This window comes from Somniosus microcephalus, chromosome 10, assembly GCF_052327205.1.
Source record: "Somniosus microcephalus isolate GS21.2 chromosome 10, FLI_Smic_1.0, whole genome shotgun sequence".
Taxonomy (NCBI): domain Eukaryota; kingdom Metazoa; phylum Chordata; class Chondrichthyes; order Squaliformes; family Somniosidae; genus Somniosus; species Somniosus microcephalus.
This window is the reverse complement of record NC_140996.1, coordinates 79,083,499-79,103,095: the sequence shown is the minus strand read 5'-3', so window position 1 is coordinate 79,103,095 and position 19,597 is coordinate 79,083,499. Positions and strand designations below refer to the sequence as shown.

The window sequence follows — 19,597 nt, the reverse complement described above, 5'->3', positions numbered from 1 at the left end:
TTTACTTCCTTTTTTGCCCATTCACTTGTTATGCCTTATCTTGTGATCCTATTGTTGATATCTCTCTTCACACTTTAATTTTTTAAAAATCTTTCATTACATTCTGCTAGCAAATATGCTATATTTTAATTTTGATATACTAACACATCACCTACATATTAAATGTTAGTACTTAACCAGGCTATTATTCAACAATCTTTGCCCCACCCTGTTCAGACAAAGATTTTACAACCACTTTACAACCTTTATTTTTCTTTTCAGATTTTGATGGAGCAACTCCATTTTCAGCACTTTTTATTTTTATTTCTGAGTTCTATCATTTGCAGTTTTTTTCTCTTTGCCTGAGTTCGATACTTTGTCTGATACACTAAGGATTGGCGATCAACTCAAACAGAAACTCCAGGTCTCCCTAATCTACTGCAATAAGAATAAAGGAATTAGGAGCAGGAGTAGGCCATATGGCCCTTCGAGCCTGCGCCACCATTCAATAAAATCATGGCTGATCTTCAACCTCAACTCTACTTTTCCGCCCGATCTCCATATCCCTTAATTCCCCGCGAGTCCATAAATCTATCTAGCTCAGCCTTGAATATAATTAGCAGCTCAGCATCCACAGCCCTTTGGGGCAGAGAATTCCGAAGATTCACAACCCTCTGAGTGAAGAAATTCCTCCTCATCTCAGTCTTAAATGGCCGAGCCCTTATCCTGAGACTATGCCCGCTAGCTCTAGACTCTCCAGCCAGGGAAAACAGCCTCTCAGCATCTACCCTGTCAATCCCCTTCAGAATCTTGTATGTTTCATTAAATCACCTCTCATCCTTCTAAACTCTAGAAAGTATAGGCCAAATCTACTCAATGTCTCCTCATAGGTCAACCCTCTAATCCCAGGGATCAATCTAGTGAACCTTCGTTGCACCGCCTCTACGGCAAGTATGTCCTTCCTCAGATAAGGAGACCTAAACTGTCCATAGTACTCCAGGTGTGACCTTACCAAAGCCCTGTACAATTGTAGTAAGACTTCCTTACTCTTGTTCTCCAGCCCCCTTGCAATAAAGGCCAACTTTTAATTTGCCTTCCTAATTGCTTGCTGTACCTGCATGCTAACTTTCTGTGTTTCCTGTACAAGGACACCTAAATCTCTCTGAACACCAACATTTAATAGTTTCTCACCATTTAAAAAATATTCTGTTTTTTTATTCTTCCTAACGAAGTGAATAACCTCACATTTCCCCCCATCTGCTACCTTATTGCCCACTCACTTAACCTGTCTATATCCCTTTTCAGGCTCTTTGGCCTAGAAATTGGGTTGAGGCGCCAAACTGACGCCAAGTTCGCCTGGGCGCTGGTTTTTGCACAGCGTTCGGAGCTGTAGCAATCGTCAGAAATTCAGTTGAAGTGTCCCTAGAGGGAGACGGGGCGAAGCTCGAGGCGCTCCGCGTCCCTCTTAGGGCGCTGAAACTGAATTTCGCAGCGCAACGTGTCGCAGCGCCACACTCTGCGGCACGGCACGCTGCGGTACTGCAGGCCTTCCTCCCACTGTTAAGGGGGAGGGGCCTGCAACAGCGCGAACCCCGATCGCTAGTGCCGGCAAAAGAGCCCGGCACCAAGGAGAAGTGCCGGGCTCGCGGGAAACAGCCAGCAATGCTGCGGGGGTGGGGGGGAGGGACCAGGAGGCCGGGGACGGAGGTGCTGGCAGGCGGCCGCCGAAAAAGGAGGCCGCCCTGCACCTCCACCTTAACTTGCGCCTCTGCCGGCGCAGCAAGGCCCCGTGAACCGGGTGCGGGTAGCGAACGGCGCTACAGCGGCGTTCGCTACCAAATATCGCGATCGGGGTGCTGCGCACACCGATGACATCATCGGTGGCGGCACAGCGCAACAGGCTAATGCCACCATTAGTGCCCCTGCTGAATATCGCGGGAGGCGCAGCAGCCACTGACTGCCTCTTTAGGCGCTAACAGGTGGCGCTACTCACCCAATTTCTCCCCCTTTGTGTCCTACTCACAGCTCACTTTCCCACCTAGCTTTGTATCATCAGCAAACTTTGATACATTGCACTCGGTCCCTTCATCTATGTCATTAATATAGATTGCAAATAGTTGAGGCCCAAGCACTGATACTTGCGGTACCCCACTAGTTACAGTCTGCCAACTGGAAAATGACCCATTTATCCCTGCTCTCTGTTTTCTATCCGTTAACCAATCCTCTATCCATGATAATCTATCCATGATAATATATTACCCGCAACCCCATAAAGTAAGTAATGTCAGAAGTGGGATTCAAAGCCATATCTCCAGAGGAGATTGTAACCTGAACACAGTGCCTTAGACGGCTTGGCCATCCTGACTCAGCACTAATCTACTGCAAAATGCAGTGCTTATAATAGGGAGCTTAACTGAAATCACAGAGGCTACAGCATGGTGTGGGCCTTTCTGATCAGCAAAAAACTCAAAACCAAATGACAAAAAACTTTACAGTTGAGCTTGATTTCATCTAGTGCTACTTCTTCTTCTTCTTAGGCAGTCCCTCGGAACCGAGGATGATATAACTTTTTGCATGTTTGAGTTTTTACAATCATCGAGATTAGGGATGCCAGTGATGGGTAAGGAGACACTTTCCATTTCAAGCATCCACTCTCAGCACCAAGTGCTCCCAGGTCAAGCAATAGCAAGGTTAGATGCAAATAAAAGTTCTTTAGAATTTAATGTAAAATATGGGACCATTTATTTTGGCTAAGTCTCTGTGTTTATCTCTATTCTAATTGGTTATTTTCATTACTCACCTTTCATATCAAGCTAAGTCTACCTAGTTTCAATTTTTTCCCAATCACATTCCACCAAAAAAACTCAACCCAATTACATTGCTGAAAAAACAAGATCTGAGATACATCTACTCTGACGGTCCCTGACTAGACTCCAGCTAAAAGGAAGATTATTAATAATAGATAAACTTTCCGTTTGGACTGAAAATTACAGTCCTTCTATTGATTTAAATGTGAATTATGAAGTGAGCAGGTTATTGTGTTCCTCTATGAACAAAATAACAGAGAGATTATCTGCACATTAATATAAAGACCAGGCCTACCATAAGCCTCAGATTCAATTTATGGAGTCTGTGTCCTATTCTGCACCTAGATCCATGTAATGGCCTCTGCCTGCTGCTCTGTTCTGAGATCCACCTGTGAGCCTCTCTTCACCTTAACGTTTTTAAAGTTTAAATTTAATTCTCTTTCTTTTACAAACCACCTGCCTCCCACAGATCTAATACCTCAACCCGTCACATTCTCTCACCATACGTCTCAGTGATGGCTTCCATCCAGCTGCCTTCCCTGCATCTGGCTCAGTCCATCGCACAACCCTCCTGTTCTTCTCTTACTAATTGCCATGGGTAATCCTTCAAACAGGACTCTCAATGTTCAAAATAAAACAACTTGAGATCGCTTCACCAATGGTGCTTGCAACAGTGGAGATTAATCTTAAATTCTTGGAGACTCTATGACAAGCCAGGGGACCAACCCTAGTTCAATAAGGAGTGTAGAAGAGCATGCCAGGAGCAGCACCAGATGTACCTAAAAATGAGGTGCCAGCCTGAGGAAGCTGCAACCTGAGGACTACATGCATGCTAAAAAGTGGAAGCAGCATGCTATAGACAGGGCTAAGAGATCCCACAATCAACAGATCAGATCAAAGCTCTGCAGTCCTGCCACATCCAGTCGTGAATGGTGGTGGACCATTAAACAACTAACGGGAGGAGGAGGCTCCATGAATATCACCATTCTCAATGATGGCGGAGCCCAGCACGTGAGTGCAAAAGACAAGGCTGAAGTGTTTGCAACCATCTTCAACCAGAAGTGCCGAGTGGATGATCCATATCGGCCTCCTCCTGAGATCCCCACCTTCACAGAAACCAGTCTTCAGCCAATTTGATTCACTCCACGTGATATCAAGAAACGGCTGAACGCACTGGATACAACAAAGGCTATGGGCCCCAACAACATCCCGGCTATCGTGTTGAAGACTTGTGATCCAGAACTAGCCGCGCCTCTAGCCAAGCAGTTCCATACAACACTGGCATCTATCTGACAATGTGGAAAACTGCCCAGGCATGTCCTGTCCACAAAAAGCAGGACAACTCCAAGCCTGCCAATTACCACCCCATCAGTCTACTCTCAATCATCAATAAAGTGATGGAAGGTGTCATCGATAGTGCTATCAAGCTGCACTTATTCACCAATAACATGCTCACTGATGCCCAGTTTGGGATCTCCCAAGACCACTCGGTGCCTGACCTCATTACAGCCTTGGTCCAAATATGGACAAAGGAGCTGAATTCCAGAAGTGAGGTGAGAGTGACTGCCCTTGACATCAAGGCAGCAGTTGACCGAGTGTGGCATCAAGGAGCCCTAGTAAAACTGAAGTCAATGGGAATCGGGGGGAAATCTCTCCACTGGCTGGAGCCATACCTAGCACAAAGGAAGATGGTTGTAGTGGTTGAAGGTCAATCATCACAGCCCCAGAACATCGCTGCAGAAGTTCCTCAGGGCAGTGTCCTCGCCCCAACCATCTTCAGCTGCTTCATCAATGGCCTTCCCTCCAACATAAGGTCAGAAATGGGGATGTTCACAACTCCTCAGATAATGAAGCAGTCCATGCCCACATTCACCAAGACCTGGATGACGTTCAGGCTTGGGCTGATAAGTGGCAGGTAACATTTGCGCCACACAAGTGCCAGGCAATGACTATCTCCAACAAGCGAGAGTCTAACCACCTCCCCTTGATATTCAATGGCATTACCATCACCGAATCCCCCACTATCAACATCCTGGAGGTCACCATTGACCAGAAACTTAACTGGACCAGCCACATAAATACTGTGGCAACAAGAGCAGGTCAGAGGCTAGGTATTCTGCGGCAAGTGTCTCTCCTCCTGACTCCCCAAAGCCTTTCCACCATCTACAAGGCACAAGTCAGGTGTGTGATGGAATACTCTCCACTTGCCTGGATGAGTGCAGCTCCAACAACACTCAAGAAGCTCGACACCATCCAGGACAAAGCAGCCCCCTTAATTGGCACCCCATGCACCACCTTAAACATTCACTCCCTCCACCGCTGGCGTACTGTGGCTGCAGTGTGCACCATCTACAAGATGCACTGCAGCAACTCGCCAAGGCTTCTTCGGCAGCACCTCCTAAACCCGCAAACTCTTCCACCTAGAAGGACAAAGGCAGCAGGTGCATGGGAACACCACCACCTCCATGTTCCCCTCCAAGTCACACATCATCCTGACTTAGAAGTATATCGTCAATCCTCATTGTCGCTGGGTCAAAATCCTGGAACTCCCTACCTTACAGCGCTGTGGGAGTACCATCACCACACCGACTGCAGCGGTTCAGGAAGGCAGCTCACCACCACCTTCTCAAGGGAAATTAGGGATGGGCAATAAATGCTGGCGTTGCCAGCGATGCCCACATCCCATAAAACAATTTTTTTTTTAATCCACCAGGAGTGTTGGCAACCCTAGTCAGGGAGGAGAAAATTGACCAGCGTTCCTGAACCTGGTAGAAGTTCCCACTGAAAAGAAGTGGACCGCAGAGGCAAACAGGAGTCAGCTTGGCCGATAAGTCTCACCCACCCCGCCCCCCCCCCCCGCCCCACCCCACTGATGTAGAGCACCAAGATCACTGCCTAAGCCTCACTAATGAATAATGTCCGACAAGGTGCGGTATCGAAGAAATACTAATACCTTTGGAACTGCACCTCAGCAAAAAGAGGCTGAGGGGAGGGGTAATAAGCACTATTTTAAAAAGATCCAAAGAAATGCAATGCTTTTTGTACCTATTACACTTACAAACATTTAATTACAGCAGGAAGATAGGAAGTGAAATAATTGCTTTTTGATTTACCTAATTTTTTATTCTTTTTCATCCACAGTTCTGACTAAACCAAGACCCCACAGCGATGATTACAGCACAATGAAAAAGATTCCCCCACCAAAGCCTAAAAGAAGTCCCAACACCAGACTGACAGGTTCATATGAAGAGATCTGCACAAGGAAACCAGCAGCACCTAAATTCACAAGCACAATGACTAAAGTAGCTCACAGCACTGGAACAATTCAACGAGCCGCATCTGCTGATGGGCCCCACTACTGCAGGTTAAGTCTCCATCTGTCACAAGAAGAAGACATGGAGCCTGTTTATATAGAAATGGGAGGGACTGGTGGGACAGGTGGAAATTATCTGACAGAGGTGGAGAGTCCGGATCACGGAGAATCTGTTTATGAAGAGATGAAATATTGTTTGCTGGAAGGCAGCTTAGGCTCTTCTATCTTTTCAAAGCAGGCAGCTTGTCCTCCTCCTCGTTCAGAAAGCAAAACCCCGACATTGTCTGAGGATTTCACAACAGGCTGCCCTACAGGCTGCAAAGAATTAGTATGTGACATTCCACCGCCATTTCCAAACCTCCTCCCCCACCGACCCCCTCTGCTGGTATTCCCTCCAACACCAGTGCAGTGTTCACCTGCCTCTGATGAATCGCCGCTTACACCACTTGAGGTCAAAAGGTTGCCGGTGCTGGAAACTAATTTGAATTACTCTGTGCAATCGGATGGCATATCACCCGCTTCTCCACAATACTCAAGCCATCAAAAAGGAGAAAATGAGCCACCAGCATCTCCTGGACTGGGTGTGTTCAGTATATCAGGAAAGATGTCTCCTCCCCCAACGCCTCCTCCTCTTCCATTAATTGCCACTCCTCCTTACAGGCCAACTTCACATTTTATTTTCCCACCAGACACTTCCTCCCCTTGTTTTGCCAATACAGGAAAACTAGCTATGAGCACAGATATTCCCAAAGTACCTCAGAAACCGAATCCCTTACAAGGAGGAGCTTCATCTACAAACTCTACAAGGTTGCCTTGCTCACCAGTAAAAACCTGCAGGACAGAACCTGGGAAGCACTTTTCCTCCTCAGCAGGGAACACATCGCTATTTCCTTACTCTTCCACTATCCCTAGGCCAATTACCAGCCCACTTGATGAGCTGAACAGTCTCTTCAGCTCAGGTCGAAGTCTTCTGCGAAAATCAGCAGCGGGAAGGAAGATACGGGAACAAGCAAGTGAGTAGATCTAACTTCTGTACAATAAATCTAAGAAGTCAACTGCGTTAGGAGGAGGGAGATATATCTGTCTATAAGTAATGGAGTAATGGTGTTAGACTTGGCTCAGTGGTAGCACTCTTCTATCTGAGTCAGATTGAAGGGATAATTACAGTCATAGAGTCATAGAGTATTACAGCACGGATAGAGGCCCTTCGGCCCATCGTGTCCGCGCCGGCCATCAAGCCCTGTCTAATCTAATCCCATATTCCAGCATTTGGCCCGTAGCCTTGTATGCTATGGCATTTCAAGTGCTCATCCAAATGCTTCTTAAATGTTGTGAGGGTTTCTGCCTCCACAACCCTTTCAGGCAGTGAGTTCCAGACTCCAACCACCCTCTGGGTGAAAAAGTTCTTTCTCAAATCCCCTCTAAACCTCCCGCCCTTTACCTTGAATCTATGCCCCCTAGTTATTGACCCCTCTACTAAGGGAAAAAGCTCCTCAGCATCCATCCTATCTATGCCCCTCATAATTTTGTACACCTCAATCATGTCCCCCCTCAGCCTCCTCTGCTCCAAGGAAAACAAACCCAATCTGCCCAGTCTCTCTTCATAGCTGAAGTGCTCCAGCCCTGGTAACATCCTGGTGAACCTCCTCTGCACCCTCTCTAACGCGATCACATCCTTCCTGTAGTGTGGCACCCAGAACTGCACACAGTATTCCAGCTGTGGCCTAACCAGTGTTTTATACAGCTCCATCATAACCTCCTTGCTCTTATATTCAATGCCTCGGCTAATGAAGGCAAGTATCCCATATGCCTTTTTTACCACCTTATCCACCTGTTCCGCCGCCTTCAGGGATCTGTGTACTTGCACACCCAGATCCCTCTGACCCTCCGTCTTGCCTAGGGTCTTTCCATTCATTGTGTATTCCCTTGCCTTGTTAGTCCCCCCAAAGTGCATCACCTCGCACTTTTCCGGGTTAAATTCCATTTGCCACTGTTCTGCCCATCTGACCAACCCATCTATATCGTCCTGCAGACTGAGGCTACCCTCCTCGCTATTTACCACCCTACCAATTTTTGTATCATCCGCGAACTTACTGATCATACCTTTTACATTCATATCCAAGTCATTAATGTAGACCACAAACAGCAAGGGACCCAGCACCGATCCCTGTGGTACCCCACTGGCCACAGGCTTCCAGTCACAAAAACAACCTTCGACCATCACCCTCTGCCTTCTGCCACTAAGCCAGTTTTGTATCCAATGTGCCAAGGCACCCTGGATTCCATGGGCTCTTACCTTCTTGACCAGTCTCCTGTGCAGGACTTTATCGAAGGCCTTACTGAAATCCATGTATACCACATCCACTGCGTTACCCTCATCCACACACCTAGTCACCCCCTCAAAAAATTCAATCAAATTAGTCAGACATGATCTTCCCTTGACAAAGCCATGCTGACTATCTCTGATTAATCCTTGCCTCTCCAAGTGGAGACAAATTTTGTCCCTCAGAATTTTTTCCAATAATTTTCCTACCACTGATGTTAGGCTCACTGGCCTGTAGTTCCCCGGTTTTTCCCTACTACCCTTCTTGAATAATGGTACTACATTAGCGGTTCTCCAGTCCTCTGGCACATCCCCTGTGGCCAGAGAGGTCCTGAATATATGTGTTAGAGCCCCCGCAATCTCTTCCTTTGCCTCACACAGCAGCCTGGGATACATTTCATCCGGGCCTGGGGATTTATCCATTTTTAGGCCAGCTAAAACCGCCAATACCTCCTCCCTCTCGATGTTAATATGTTCGAGCATATCACAGTCCCCCCGCCCTATTTCTATGTCTACATCGTCCTTCTCCATAGTGAAAACAGATGCAAAAAATTCATTTAGAACCCCTCCTACATCTTCCGGCTCCACACACAGATTGCCACTTTTGTCCCTAATGGGCCCTATCTTTTCCCTAGTTATCCTCTTACCCTTAATATACTTATAAAACATCTTCGGATTTTCCTTTATTTTGCTCGCCAGTGTTATTTCATGGCCCCTCCTTGATCTCCTAATTTCTTTTTTAAGTATCCCCCTGCACTTTTTGTACTCCTCTAGGGCTTCCTCCGTCTTTAGCCTTTTGTATCTACCAAAAGCCCTCCTTTTTTTCCTAATCCATTCTCGTATATCCCCTGACATCCAAGGTTCCCTGTGGTTTTTGGAACCACTCGTGACCTTTACGGGAACATGTTGCCATTGTATGATCTCAATCTCCCTTCTGAAAGCCTCCCATTGCTCCGATGCGGATTTTCCTACAAGTAGCTGATCCCAGTCCATTTTGGCCAGATCCTGCCTTATCCTATTAAAATCGGCCTTCCCCCAATTTAGAACCTTTATTTCCGGCCCATCCCTGTCCTTTTCCATGACCACCTTAAATCTTACCATATTATGGTCACTATCACCAAAGTGCTCACCTACTATCACTTTTTCCACTTTGCCGGCCACATTCCCTAGAATTAGGTCCAGTACCGCCCCCTCTCTTGTAGGACTTTCTACATGCTGGCTCAAAAGCTCTCCTGGATGCACTTTAAGAATTCTACACCCTCTGAGCCTTTCACACTCTGACTATCCCAGTTAATATTGGGGAAGTTGAAATCCCCCATTATTATTACCCTATTATTTGCACATTTCTCTGAGATTTGCCTACATATCTGTTCCTCTATCTCCCCCTGACTGTTTGGAGGCCTATAGTACACTCCCAGCAAAGTGCTTGCCCCCTTTTTGTTTTTAAGCTCCACCCATATGGCCTCATTAGAGGACCCTGCTAATATATCATCCCTCCTTACTGCTGTAATTGACTCCTTAATTAATATTGCGACACCCCCTCCTCTTATACCTCCCCCTCTGTCTCGCCTGAAGATTCTGTACCCCGGAATATTGAGCTGCCAGTCTTGCCCCTCCCTCAACCATGTCTCCGTGATAGCAACAATATCATACTCCCATGTGTTTATCAACACCTTCAGTTCATCCACCTTATTTGCAAGACTCCTTGCATTAAAATAGATGCCATCCAGCCTTGCCCTTATATATTTGCCCTGTCTACCAAGCTGACTTGTTTTATTCTCTATAATTGGCAGCACATCACCCCCTATTTCAGCTCCCCTCTGTATCCCATCCCCCTGCCAAGTTAGTTTAAACCCCCCCCAACAGTGCTAGCAAACCTCCCCGCAAGGATCTTTGTCCCGCTCTGGTTCAGGTGCAACCCGTCTGACTTGTACAAGTCCCACCTTTCCCAGAAGCAGGCCCAGTGATCCAGGAAAGTAAAACCCTCCCCCCTACACCAACTTTTTAGCCACGCATTCATCTGCTCTATCCTCCCATTCCTATACTTACTAGCACGTGGCACTGGGAGTAATCCAGAGATTACAACCTTTGAGGTCCTGCTCTTTAATCTGTTACCTAGCTCCCTAAATTCTTGATGCAGGACCTCATCCCCCTTCCTTCCTATGTTGTTGGTCCCAATGTGGACCACGACCTCTGCCTGCTCCCCCTCCCCCTTAAGAATGCCCTGTAGCCGCTCAGTGACATCCCAGACCCTAGCCCCAGGGAGGCAACAAACCATCCTGGAGTCACGTTTGCGGCCACAGAAACGCCTTTCTGTTCCCCTTACGATAGAATCCCCTACCACTATTGCTCTCCCCCTCTTTTTCCTCCCTTTCTGAGCAGCAGAAGCGTCCCTGGTGCCAGGAAGCTGGCTGCTGCTGCCTTCCCCTGGTGAGTCATCCCCCTCAACAGTATCCAACTTGGTATAATTGTTTGAAAGGGGGATGTCCGCAGGCGTTCCCTGCACTTCCTGCCTGCCTCTGTTGCTCCGCCTGATGGTCACCCCCTGTGCAGCCCTACCCTGAGGCGTGAACAACTCGCTAAACGTGCTATCCACGACCCTCTCAGCATCGCGCATGCTCCAAAATTCATCCACCCGCAGCTCGAGCGCCGCAATGCGGTCTACAAGTAGCTGCAGCTGGATGCATTTCCCGCACACATGGTCGTCAGGGACACTGGCAGCGTCCCTGATTTCCCACATGGAGCAGGAGGAGCAGAACACGGGTCTGAGCTCTCCTGCCATGACTTACTCCTTTAATTAATTTAAAAATGTATTCAATACCCCAGTTACAGGTATACTCTAGGGCGCTTTATTTACCAACTGTCCCCACTACACCAGAGACCCTAGAAATTTAACACCACAGAAGTCAAGCTTGTATTGAAAAGAGAGAAATACTCACCAACCAATCACTTACCTGCTCCCTGGTGACGTCACACTCTGATTACTTTTTACCTCTCTCCTCTGCTGTTGATTTGGTGTGCCTCACCTCACCTCGCTGCTCCCTGTGGTTGGGCCTCGTTGGTGGAGCCGGTTTTTAAGCCGGGCTCCGCCTCACCTCGCCTCGCTGCTCCCTGTGGTCGGGCCTCGTTGGTGGAGCCGGTTTTTAAGCCGGGCTCCGCCTCACCTCGCCTCGCTGCTCCCTGTGGTCGGGCCTCGTTGGTGGAGCCGGTTTTTAAGCCGGGCTCCGCCTCACCTCGCCTCGCTGCTCCCTGTGGTCGGGCCTCGTTGGTGGAGCCGGTTTTTAAGCCGGGCTCCGCCTCACCTCGCCTCGCTGCTCCCTGTGGTCGGGCCTCGTTGGTGGAGCCGGTTTTTAAGCCGGGCTCCGCCTCACCTCGCCTCGCTGCTCCCTCTGGTCGGGCCTCGTTGGTGGAGCCGGTTTTTAAGCCGGGCTCCGCCTCACCTCGCCTCGCTGCTCCCTGTGGTCGGGCCTCGTTGGTGGAGCCGGTTTTTAAGCCGGGCTCCGCCTCACCTCGCCTCGCTGCTCCCTGTGGTCGGGCCTCGTTGGTGGAGCCGGTTTTTAAGCCGGGCTCCGCCTCACCTCGCCTCGCTGCTCCCTGTGGTCGGGCCTCGTTGGTGGAGCCGGTTTTTAAGCCGGGCTCTGCCTCACCTCGCCTCGCTGCTCCCTGTGGTCCTAGCCCTTTTGGGCTATCCCAGATCAGGCGTATTGCCCAGATGTTCACTCTCAACTTAAGTTAGAGATAGCCGAATTCCATAAGATGCTTAAATGGGTCTAAAGGTTCAGGCTATCTTTCCCTAAAGGAAAGGAACAACTGAAGATATTACCACCCTCCAGATAGTACTTTTAATAAGTTGAACTAGACTGTAACCTTCCGGATATTATGAGGGTCCAGAATACCCCCCAGAATTCTGCAACTCCTTACAAAATAATGTACAGAATTTGGGTTTGCGAGTTTGTACAGAATTACTCTGAGACAATTCTAAAAATATATCGTTTTATTTAAGTGTCAACATTCAGTTAACATCTGTTGAATCAGTCTCAACATTAACAATTCAAATTAAAATTAGCTTACATTTCTTATTTCTCAGAGATCCTTATTCTCAAATCTTTATTTCGTTACATTTCTTATTTCTTACTTATTTCAAAATCCAGAACATCCACCAAAATCAATTGCTTTGACTCCCCGAGACTCATAGTTAAAGACTTACAGAGATGCCTCTGAAGAGTTGAGAAATGCTTTGCCCGTTCAGCGAGTTCTGCCTTTCTGTTGAAAAGGTCTATGTTTTATACTCTTTTGGCAGTGGTTTCTTCTTTGATGTTCTCTGCTGATGTCAGCTAATTGTCTTTATTGATACCTCTTTCGAATGCTTTCTATTCTTACTGTCAATTCAACTATTGCATGCATAATTATTTCTCTACCTTTAGGTGTTCCAAAAACTATCATAAAAACAATGACAGCAATGGTTTCTGTTTGATGCCATTCTTATCGAAGATTCTTCATTCAACTTTTAATATTGGCTTTACTGGTTTTTAGCCGACATTGTGACTCTCCTTACTGCTCCAAGTTCCATACAAACACAATGTAATTGCTTGGTGCATCTATTGAAGTTATATCTTCAACGTCTCCTTGTTGGTATCATATTTACTATATCTATATTAAAGACACTTTGACCAGAGTGTTTCATGCATTTCTAGCTATCTCAATTGGTTGCATATTTAATCATGTTTCCTGTCATCCAAGTTCAACATAAAACTATTTGATCAGTATTGAGTCTGTGTTTCCAAATGTAGTTATGCTGAATAACTGGACACAGACTACAGAAATAATTAAACAGGTCTTTAGTAATTGAGGGTCAGGGCTGAACTGGAATACACTTTGCTCCACAGGGTTTATATACCGGTGTGGTCACCACCGGTACTACAATGTACAGGAGCCATCAAAAAGTAGTCCATCACCTTAAGGTATCCTCTTAAGGTGGTACAGGTTACATACACTGCAATTCCTCCCCTGTTAGCTTAACAGTGTACACCCCAATTTAAACATTACATGGATAACATATATACAACTTTCACACAAAACTGTTCAAAGATTCAGGCCTAGAAATTCAGTTGCGTTCGCCAGCCGTTAGCGCCATAAGAGGGGTAGATTTTGAGCGCTAGGCACTTAGCGCCTGGGCGCAGACCGATCTGCGCCTACGCCCAACTTCAGTTGACATTTAGCGCCGGCGCAAAGTGTTTGCGCGCAGCTTATGACGTCACTTCGTCGTGCAACGCCGTTTGTGCGCCCCAAACCGGAACTTCAGTGGCGCCCGCCCAATGTGGGCGTGGCGCTGTTAAGAACTGTGAAGTGGAACGCAGCAGAGGCCCTGCGGGCCTCGGGGAGCGCTAATTAAAGGGCACTTAGACTGAACTATAAAGGCCAGCCATTTTGCTGCAATGACTTTAGTGCTACGGATTTCTGGACAGAGACCAAGGAAGAGACCTTACTGAATTGGGCCAACATAGGAGAGGTATTTTTGGCTTCTGGCCAGAGCTTGCAAATTTGTCTCATTGTGATTTCACTGTTTGCAAGTATATTATGGGGGCTGCATGGGGTTCCAACCCTCAGTTCCAGCATTATGTGCGAAGGGCTCGCAGACGCTGTGTGAGAGGGGCAGCCATGCCTAGACGCAGAGGGGCCATCAGGCGTCGGCAACGTAGGCCTTACCCACTCAGGGAATACCGCCAGCAGGTGTCCTATCTCACCATGACTGCCGCGCAGTGTGTTAAGAGGCTGCGCTTCAGAAGGGAGGTGGTTGCAGAGATCTGCCAGCTGCTTCACAGAGATCTGCGTCCACAGCTGATGTGCAGGACGTCTCTGTCGGTGGAAGTGAAGGTCACGGTGGCTCTGAACTTTTATGCAAGCGGCTCCTTCCAAGCCGCTGCTGGGGACATAGCGAACATCTCCCAGTTCGCCGTGCATCGCTGCATCCGGCAGGTCACCGATGCCCTTTTCGCAAGGAGACACCAATTCATCTCCTTCCCCATGACCCTAGAGAGGCAGGAGCAGCGTGCAGTCGGATTTGCGAGGATCGCCGACTTCCCCATGGTGCAGGGCGCCATTGACTGCACGCATGTGGCTATGCGGGCACCTATCGACAATGCCGAGGATTACCGCAACCGGAAGGGCTACCATCCCCTCAATGTACAGCTGGTGTGTGACCACAGGCAGCGCATCCTAGCTGTCAATGCCCGCTTTCCAGGAAGCAGCCACGATGCATTTATCCTGCGCCAGACTACTGTGGCTGACATGTTCCAGGCACAGCCTCCCCCAAGAGGATGGCTTATCGGGGACAAAGGCTATCCTTTGTGTACATGGCTCATGACCCCGCTCCGCGCGCCCAGGACCCCTGCTGAGGAGGCATACAACGAAAGCCATCAAGCCACAAGGAACATCATAGAGCAAACGATTGGCGTCCTCAAGCAACGGTTCCGCTGCCTGGATCATTCCGGCGGATCTCTACAGTATTCGCCGGATAGAGTCTCCCAGTTCGTCGTCGTTTGCTGCATGCTGCACAACCTGGCTATCCGCAGGACTCAGGCACTGCCACCTCACGTTGGACCACCACCTCAGGAGGACGAGCAGGAGGACCATGAGGAGGAGGAGGAGGAGGAGGAGGAGTACCAGCCCAGGAGGGAGCCACAAGGTCCAAGGGCCGTCCGTCGGCGGCTTATTGAACAACACTTCTAGGCCCCCTGTCAGGGAATGGCTTGCGGCAATGAACGCACCTGAATGCAGCCGCTCCGCAAGCCCTCAGCCGGTTAACGCAACAACCACTTGAAACATCACACATGGACAAGCTGAATAAATAAAAAACTTTATTGAACAAACTCAGGGCCCTTCCCACATGAAACCCAAAAACAGGCAAGACCCCCAAAAAACAGTCAAAAACATATCTCACTCCCACAACCTGGGGAGGAATAACAAAACTTGTCCATCCAAATGGCCTTCATCCTCGGCCTTACCAAGACAAACCCCCCCATAGAGAACACAAACACCCCCATCTAAAAAAACATTTGCCTTCATCTTCGGCCTTACCAAAATAAACCCCCCCATAGAGAACACAAACACCCCCATATAAAAAAACATTTGCCTTCATCTTCGGCCTTACCAAAATAAACCCCCCCCCATAGAGAACACAAACACCCCCATATAAAAAAACATTTGGCAACACACTCTACTTTGTGTGCCGAGAGGGCGAGTCCTTGTCCAGGCTTTTCCGGCCCCTGGCCGACCTGCTGCTTCGCCTCAACCTGGGCCCTGTGGGTGTTGCAAGGCTGGGGGAAGGCTCCTGAGGGGCACAATGCGTGACGGCAGATGCCCTTGGGGGTCGGCCTAGACGAGCTCCGGCCCTGGAGGGGCCGGCTGCTGACTGCTGCAGCTGTGGCTGGGCAGCATCAGTCTCTCCAGCAGCTCGTCGCAGCTTTGCTGGGGGAGTGGCAGTGGCGGCTGCAGCAATGGGGGCAAGCTGGCTGATGCCAGGCGCTCGCTGGTCGCCAGAGACACTGGCAGTCGGCCGGGCTGGCACTGCAGCAAGCGCAGCAATCTGGTGAAGCCCAGACCGCTGTGCTGCAGCAGCGCGGCGGGTGCCCTGGCGATGCGTGCGTGACACAGCGAGTGTGGCAGCAGTGAGTGCCCGTACTGCCCTGGTCTGTGCCCGCATCAGACCAGCCAGTGACTGCACGGCACCACTCATCAACTCTGCACTCGCTGCCTGTGCTGCCCTGAAATCGGCCCGACTCGCGTCCTGTGATGCCCTGAATTCTTCGTGACCCCTGCCCTGTGCTGCCCCGAATTGTTCGTGACCCCTGGCCTGTGCTGCCGCGAGTTCTTCTAAACCCCTGGCCTGTGAGGCCCCGAAGTCGGCCACACTATGAGCCAGGGACTCAATGGCCTCAGGCAACCGTCCCACAACCCCCATGAACTCGGTGTGCCGACGATCCGAGTCCGCGGACATTTGATCAAGGAGGTGCACCTCCTGGGCGAGGACCGTCTCCGGACTGGAGGCCGGACTCTCCCTCTGGGGAGAAGGCCGCCGAGCTGGCCGACCCTTCTCGCGTGGCTGGACGCCACTGGGCCCAGCAACTGCACTCCCCTGCAACACTTCCCCCCTCTGGGGAGAAGGCCGCCGAGCTGTCCGACCCTTCCCGCGTGGCAGGATGCCACTGGGCACAGGAGCTACACCCCCCTGCAACACTTCCCCCTGGCTCTCCTCCAGGCAAGACGTGTCCCCTCCATTGCCATCCCCTGGCGCGGATGAGGGTTCCCCCGATGTGCCGCCTTCCTCTTGCTCCTCGTCGTCCTCCTCTTCCGAGGGACTGACACTCGCAGCTTCAGGGACCTCCTCCTCACCAGCTGAAAGCAGGAAGGCACAAGAGTAGCTTTAGAGTGAGGACAGGGCGTCAGCGAGGGAGGCATGAGTGGTGGCATTATGCGCATTGGTCGGACAGTGGCAAAGGATGTAGATCTGAAGCGCAAGGGGAACGAGAGAGGTCCAAATGGTCATGTCCTTACCATTGGGGCCCAGCACAGGGTTGGCATCTCCAATTGCAACGGGGCCAATCACCCGGGCACCCATGAGTCGACCCACGCGCTCCTCCAGGTCACTGAGCTCCTGGAACTGGGCACGGCCTCCCCCGGTGACAGTCCGGCTCTTCAGATTCTCAGCCAGCTTGGCCTGCAAGAGAAAGGACGGCTTCTAAGTACAGTGTGGTGCCCTGTTGTTGTGTACACTGCCTCCCATGGTCGAATAGCTTGGCCAGTGTGGTGCCCTGTTGTTGTGTGCACTGCCTCCCATGGTGGAATAGCTTGGCCAGTGTGGTGCCCTGTTGTTGTGTGCACTGCCTCCCATGGTGGAATAGCTTGGCCAGTGTGGTGCCCTGTTGTTGTGTGCACTGCCTCCCATGGTCGAATAGCTTGGCCAGTGTGTAAAGTGCAATTGATGTTCATGCCAGTGCCATAGCTGCTGGAGGAGGGCTGGCCATTAGGCCTTTGAGGTCCCTTTGCCCATAATGTGAGGTGCACATGCAAGGATGAGGAGGACACTGGAAAGGGTACTCACCCTGACCAACCGAGTGAGGTCGTTAAACTTTTTCCGGCATTGGTCACCAGTCCTGGGGACATCGCTGTTGGCTGTGACCCTCTGGCCGATTCCCTCCAGGCTCTCCTGTACAGCCTCTTTGGAGTCTTCTTGCCACTGTCCGGGAACAAGATATCTCTTCTCCTCTCCAAAGCCCTAACCAGCACCTTTAAATCATGGGCAGAGAAGCGCTGCGCTCGCTCACGGGCCCTCTGCATCCTTGCTGGTGCTATTTCTCTCCAGCAGCAGTGTTTAGGCCTAGCTGGAGGGCTGCAGTATCCAGGGTGTGGCAGCAGACCAAGTCGATCCTTCCCCCTTTAAGAGCTGGCCGGCGCCAGGGTGTCTGCTGTCAATCAAAACATGACCGCACCTGCGCTGCGCCCGGCCTCGGCGGTATCAGTCTGCACCGCCGGCTTAGCGCCTAAAGATAGGGGTGCAACGCCAGTTTTAGCGCTCGAGCAAACTCCTTGGCCAAAGCTACTGAATATCGGCGAAGTGGCCTCCACTTTCCGGCGGGCGCAAACTTTAGCGCCCGCCCGACTTTACCGCCCCAAAAGTGGCTATACTGAATTTCTAGGCCTCAGTCTCTGAGGAGGCCTCCTGATCCGGGCCGGATAACGCCTTTCAGGGGTCTCTGGTTCTCGTTGCTGGGGTGACTCATCCATTTGATCTCCTATGGATTGAACATCATCATGTACGTTCGAGTCTGAGGTAGATGCTACAGGCTCAATAACTTCTTCAACTGGTGTCTCTGCCGTAGACATGGGGTCGACCCTTGTTCTCGATTCCACAAGTTGGTCAGCATGACGTCGTATTACGTTCTCTCCAACGTCTACCGTGTACATCAAGGGTCCTTGTCGGGCACGAATTGTTCCGGATTGCCATTTATCATTCCTATAGTCCCTGGCCAACACTGGTTGTCCTATTTTGAAACTCCGAGTGGCCTTGTTATTTACGTGCTGGAATTGCTTGTTTTCGACTTCCCTACGCACATTGGGTTTTAACAAATCCAAACGGGACCGCAACCTCCTGTTATAGAACATTATGGCAGGGCTTTGATTTGTCACTGCATGCGTGGCGTTTCGATATGCCATCAGGAAATTGTCCACCTTGTGTTGTAGTGGAATATGGTCTTCGCTCATGGCCTTTATCGCCTTTTTGAACGTTTGTACAAATCTCTCGGCCAACCCATTTGTAGCCGGATGATATGGGGCAGATGTATAGTGTTTCACCCCATTCTTTTTCATGAATTTCTGGAATTCTTCTGACACGAACTGTGGTCCGTCGTCTGAACACATTTGTTCCGGCAACCCATTCCTTGCAAATATGGTTCTTAGAACTGCGATCGTCTTTTCAGAGGTAGTGGTCGACATCTTAATCACTTCTGGCCATTTAGAATGTGCGTCTACTGCTATCAAAAACATGGAATCCATGAATGGACCTGCAAAGTCGATATGCACAGGTTGCCATGGGGTTGAAGGCCATTCCCACGGATGCAGCGATGCAATTGGAGGTGTGTTTTGAACTTTTTGGCACCCTGAGCAGCTTTTAGTCAGATCCTCTATTTGTTTGTCGATACCTGGCCACCACACATAAGCCCTAGCAAGGCTTTTCATCTTGACTCCCCCCAGATGACCTTCATGCAATTCCTTCAGAACTCTCTCCCTTAATTTAGGAGGAATAATCACCCTTGTTCCATACATCAATGTTCCTTGACAGACGGACAGCTGTTCTCGTCTGGCTGAGAATGCTGGTAACAGTGGGTCGCCATGTGCTGGCCACCCCTTCACTGTCAAATCGTAGACCCGAGACAGTGTCGGGTCGTTTCGGGTCTCTCTCTCAATACCCGCATTGGTGACTGGTAAGCATTCGATGATGGTCGAGTGAAATATCTCGACAGGGTCAACTGCCGGTGCCTCTTCCGCTGTAGGTAGTGGCAGGCGCGACAGCCCATCAGCATTACCATGTTGCTTTGTACCTTTGAATTCAATATCATATTGATGTGCCCCTAGGAAAAAGGACCATCTCTGAAGCCTCTGCGCCGTCATAACCGGAAC

The 19,597-nt window shown here is 49.7% G+C and overlaps 1 protein-coding gene across 1 annotated transcript in view; it reads left to right on the top strand.

Annotated features, from left to right (window-relative positions):
- LOC147111558 (unconventional myosin-XVI-like) overlaps nucleotides 1-19,597 on the top strand; it is a 79,584-nt gene that overhangs the window by 8,600 nt on the left and 51,387 nt on the right. The window contains exon 2 of the mRNA XM_085998630.1: nucleotides 5,928-7,112. Within this exon, the coding sequence (XP_085854756.1) occupies nucleotides 5,928-7,112 (1,185 nt within the window). The remainder of the gene's footprint in view (nucleotides 1-5,927; nucleotides 7,113-19,597) is intronic.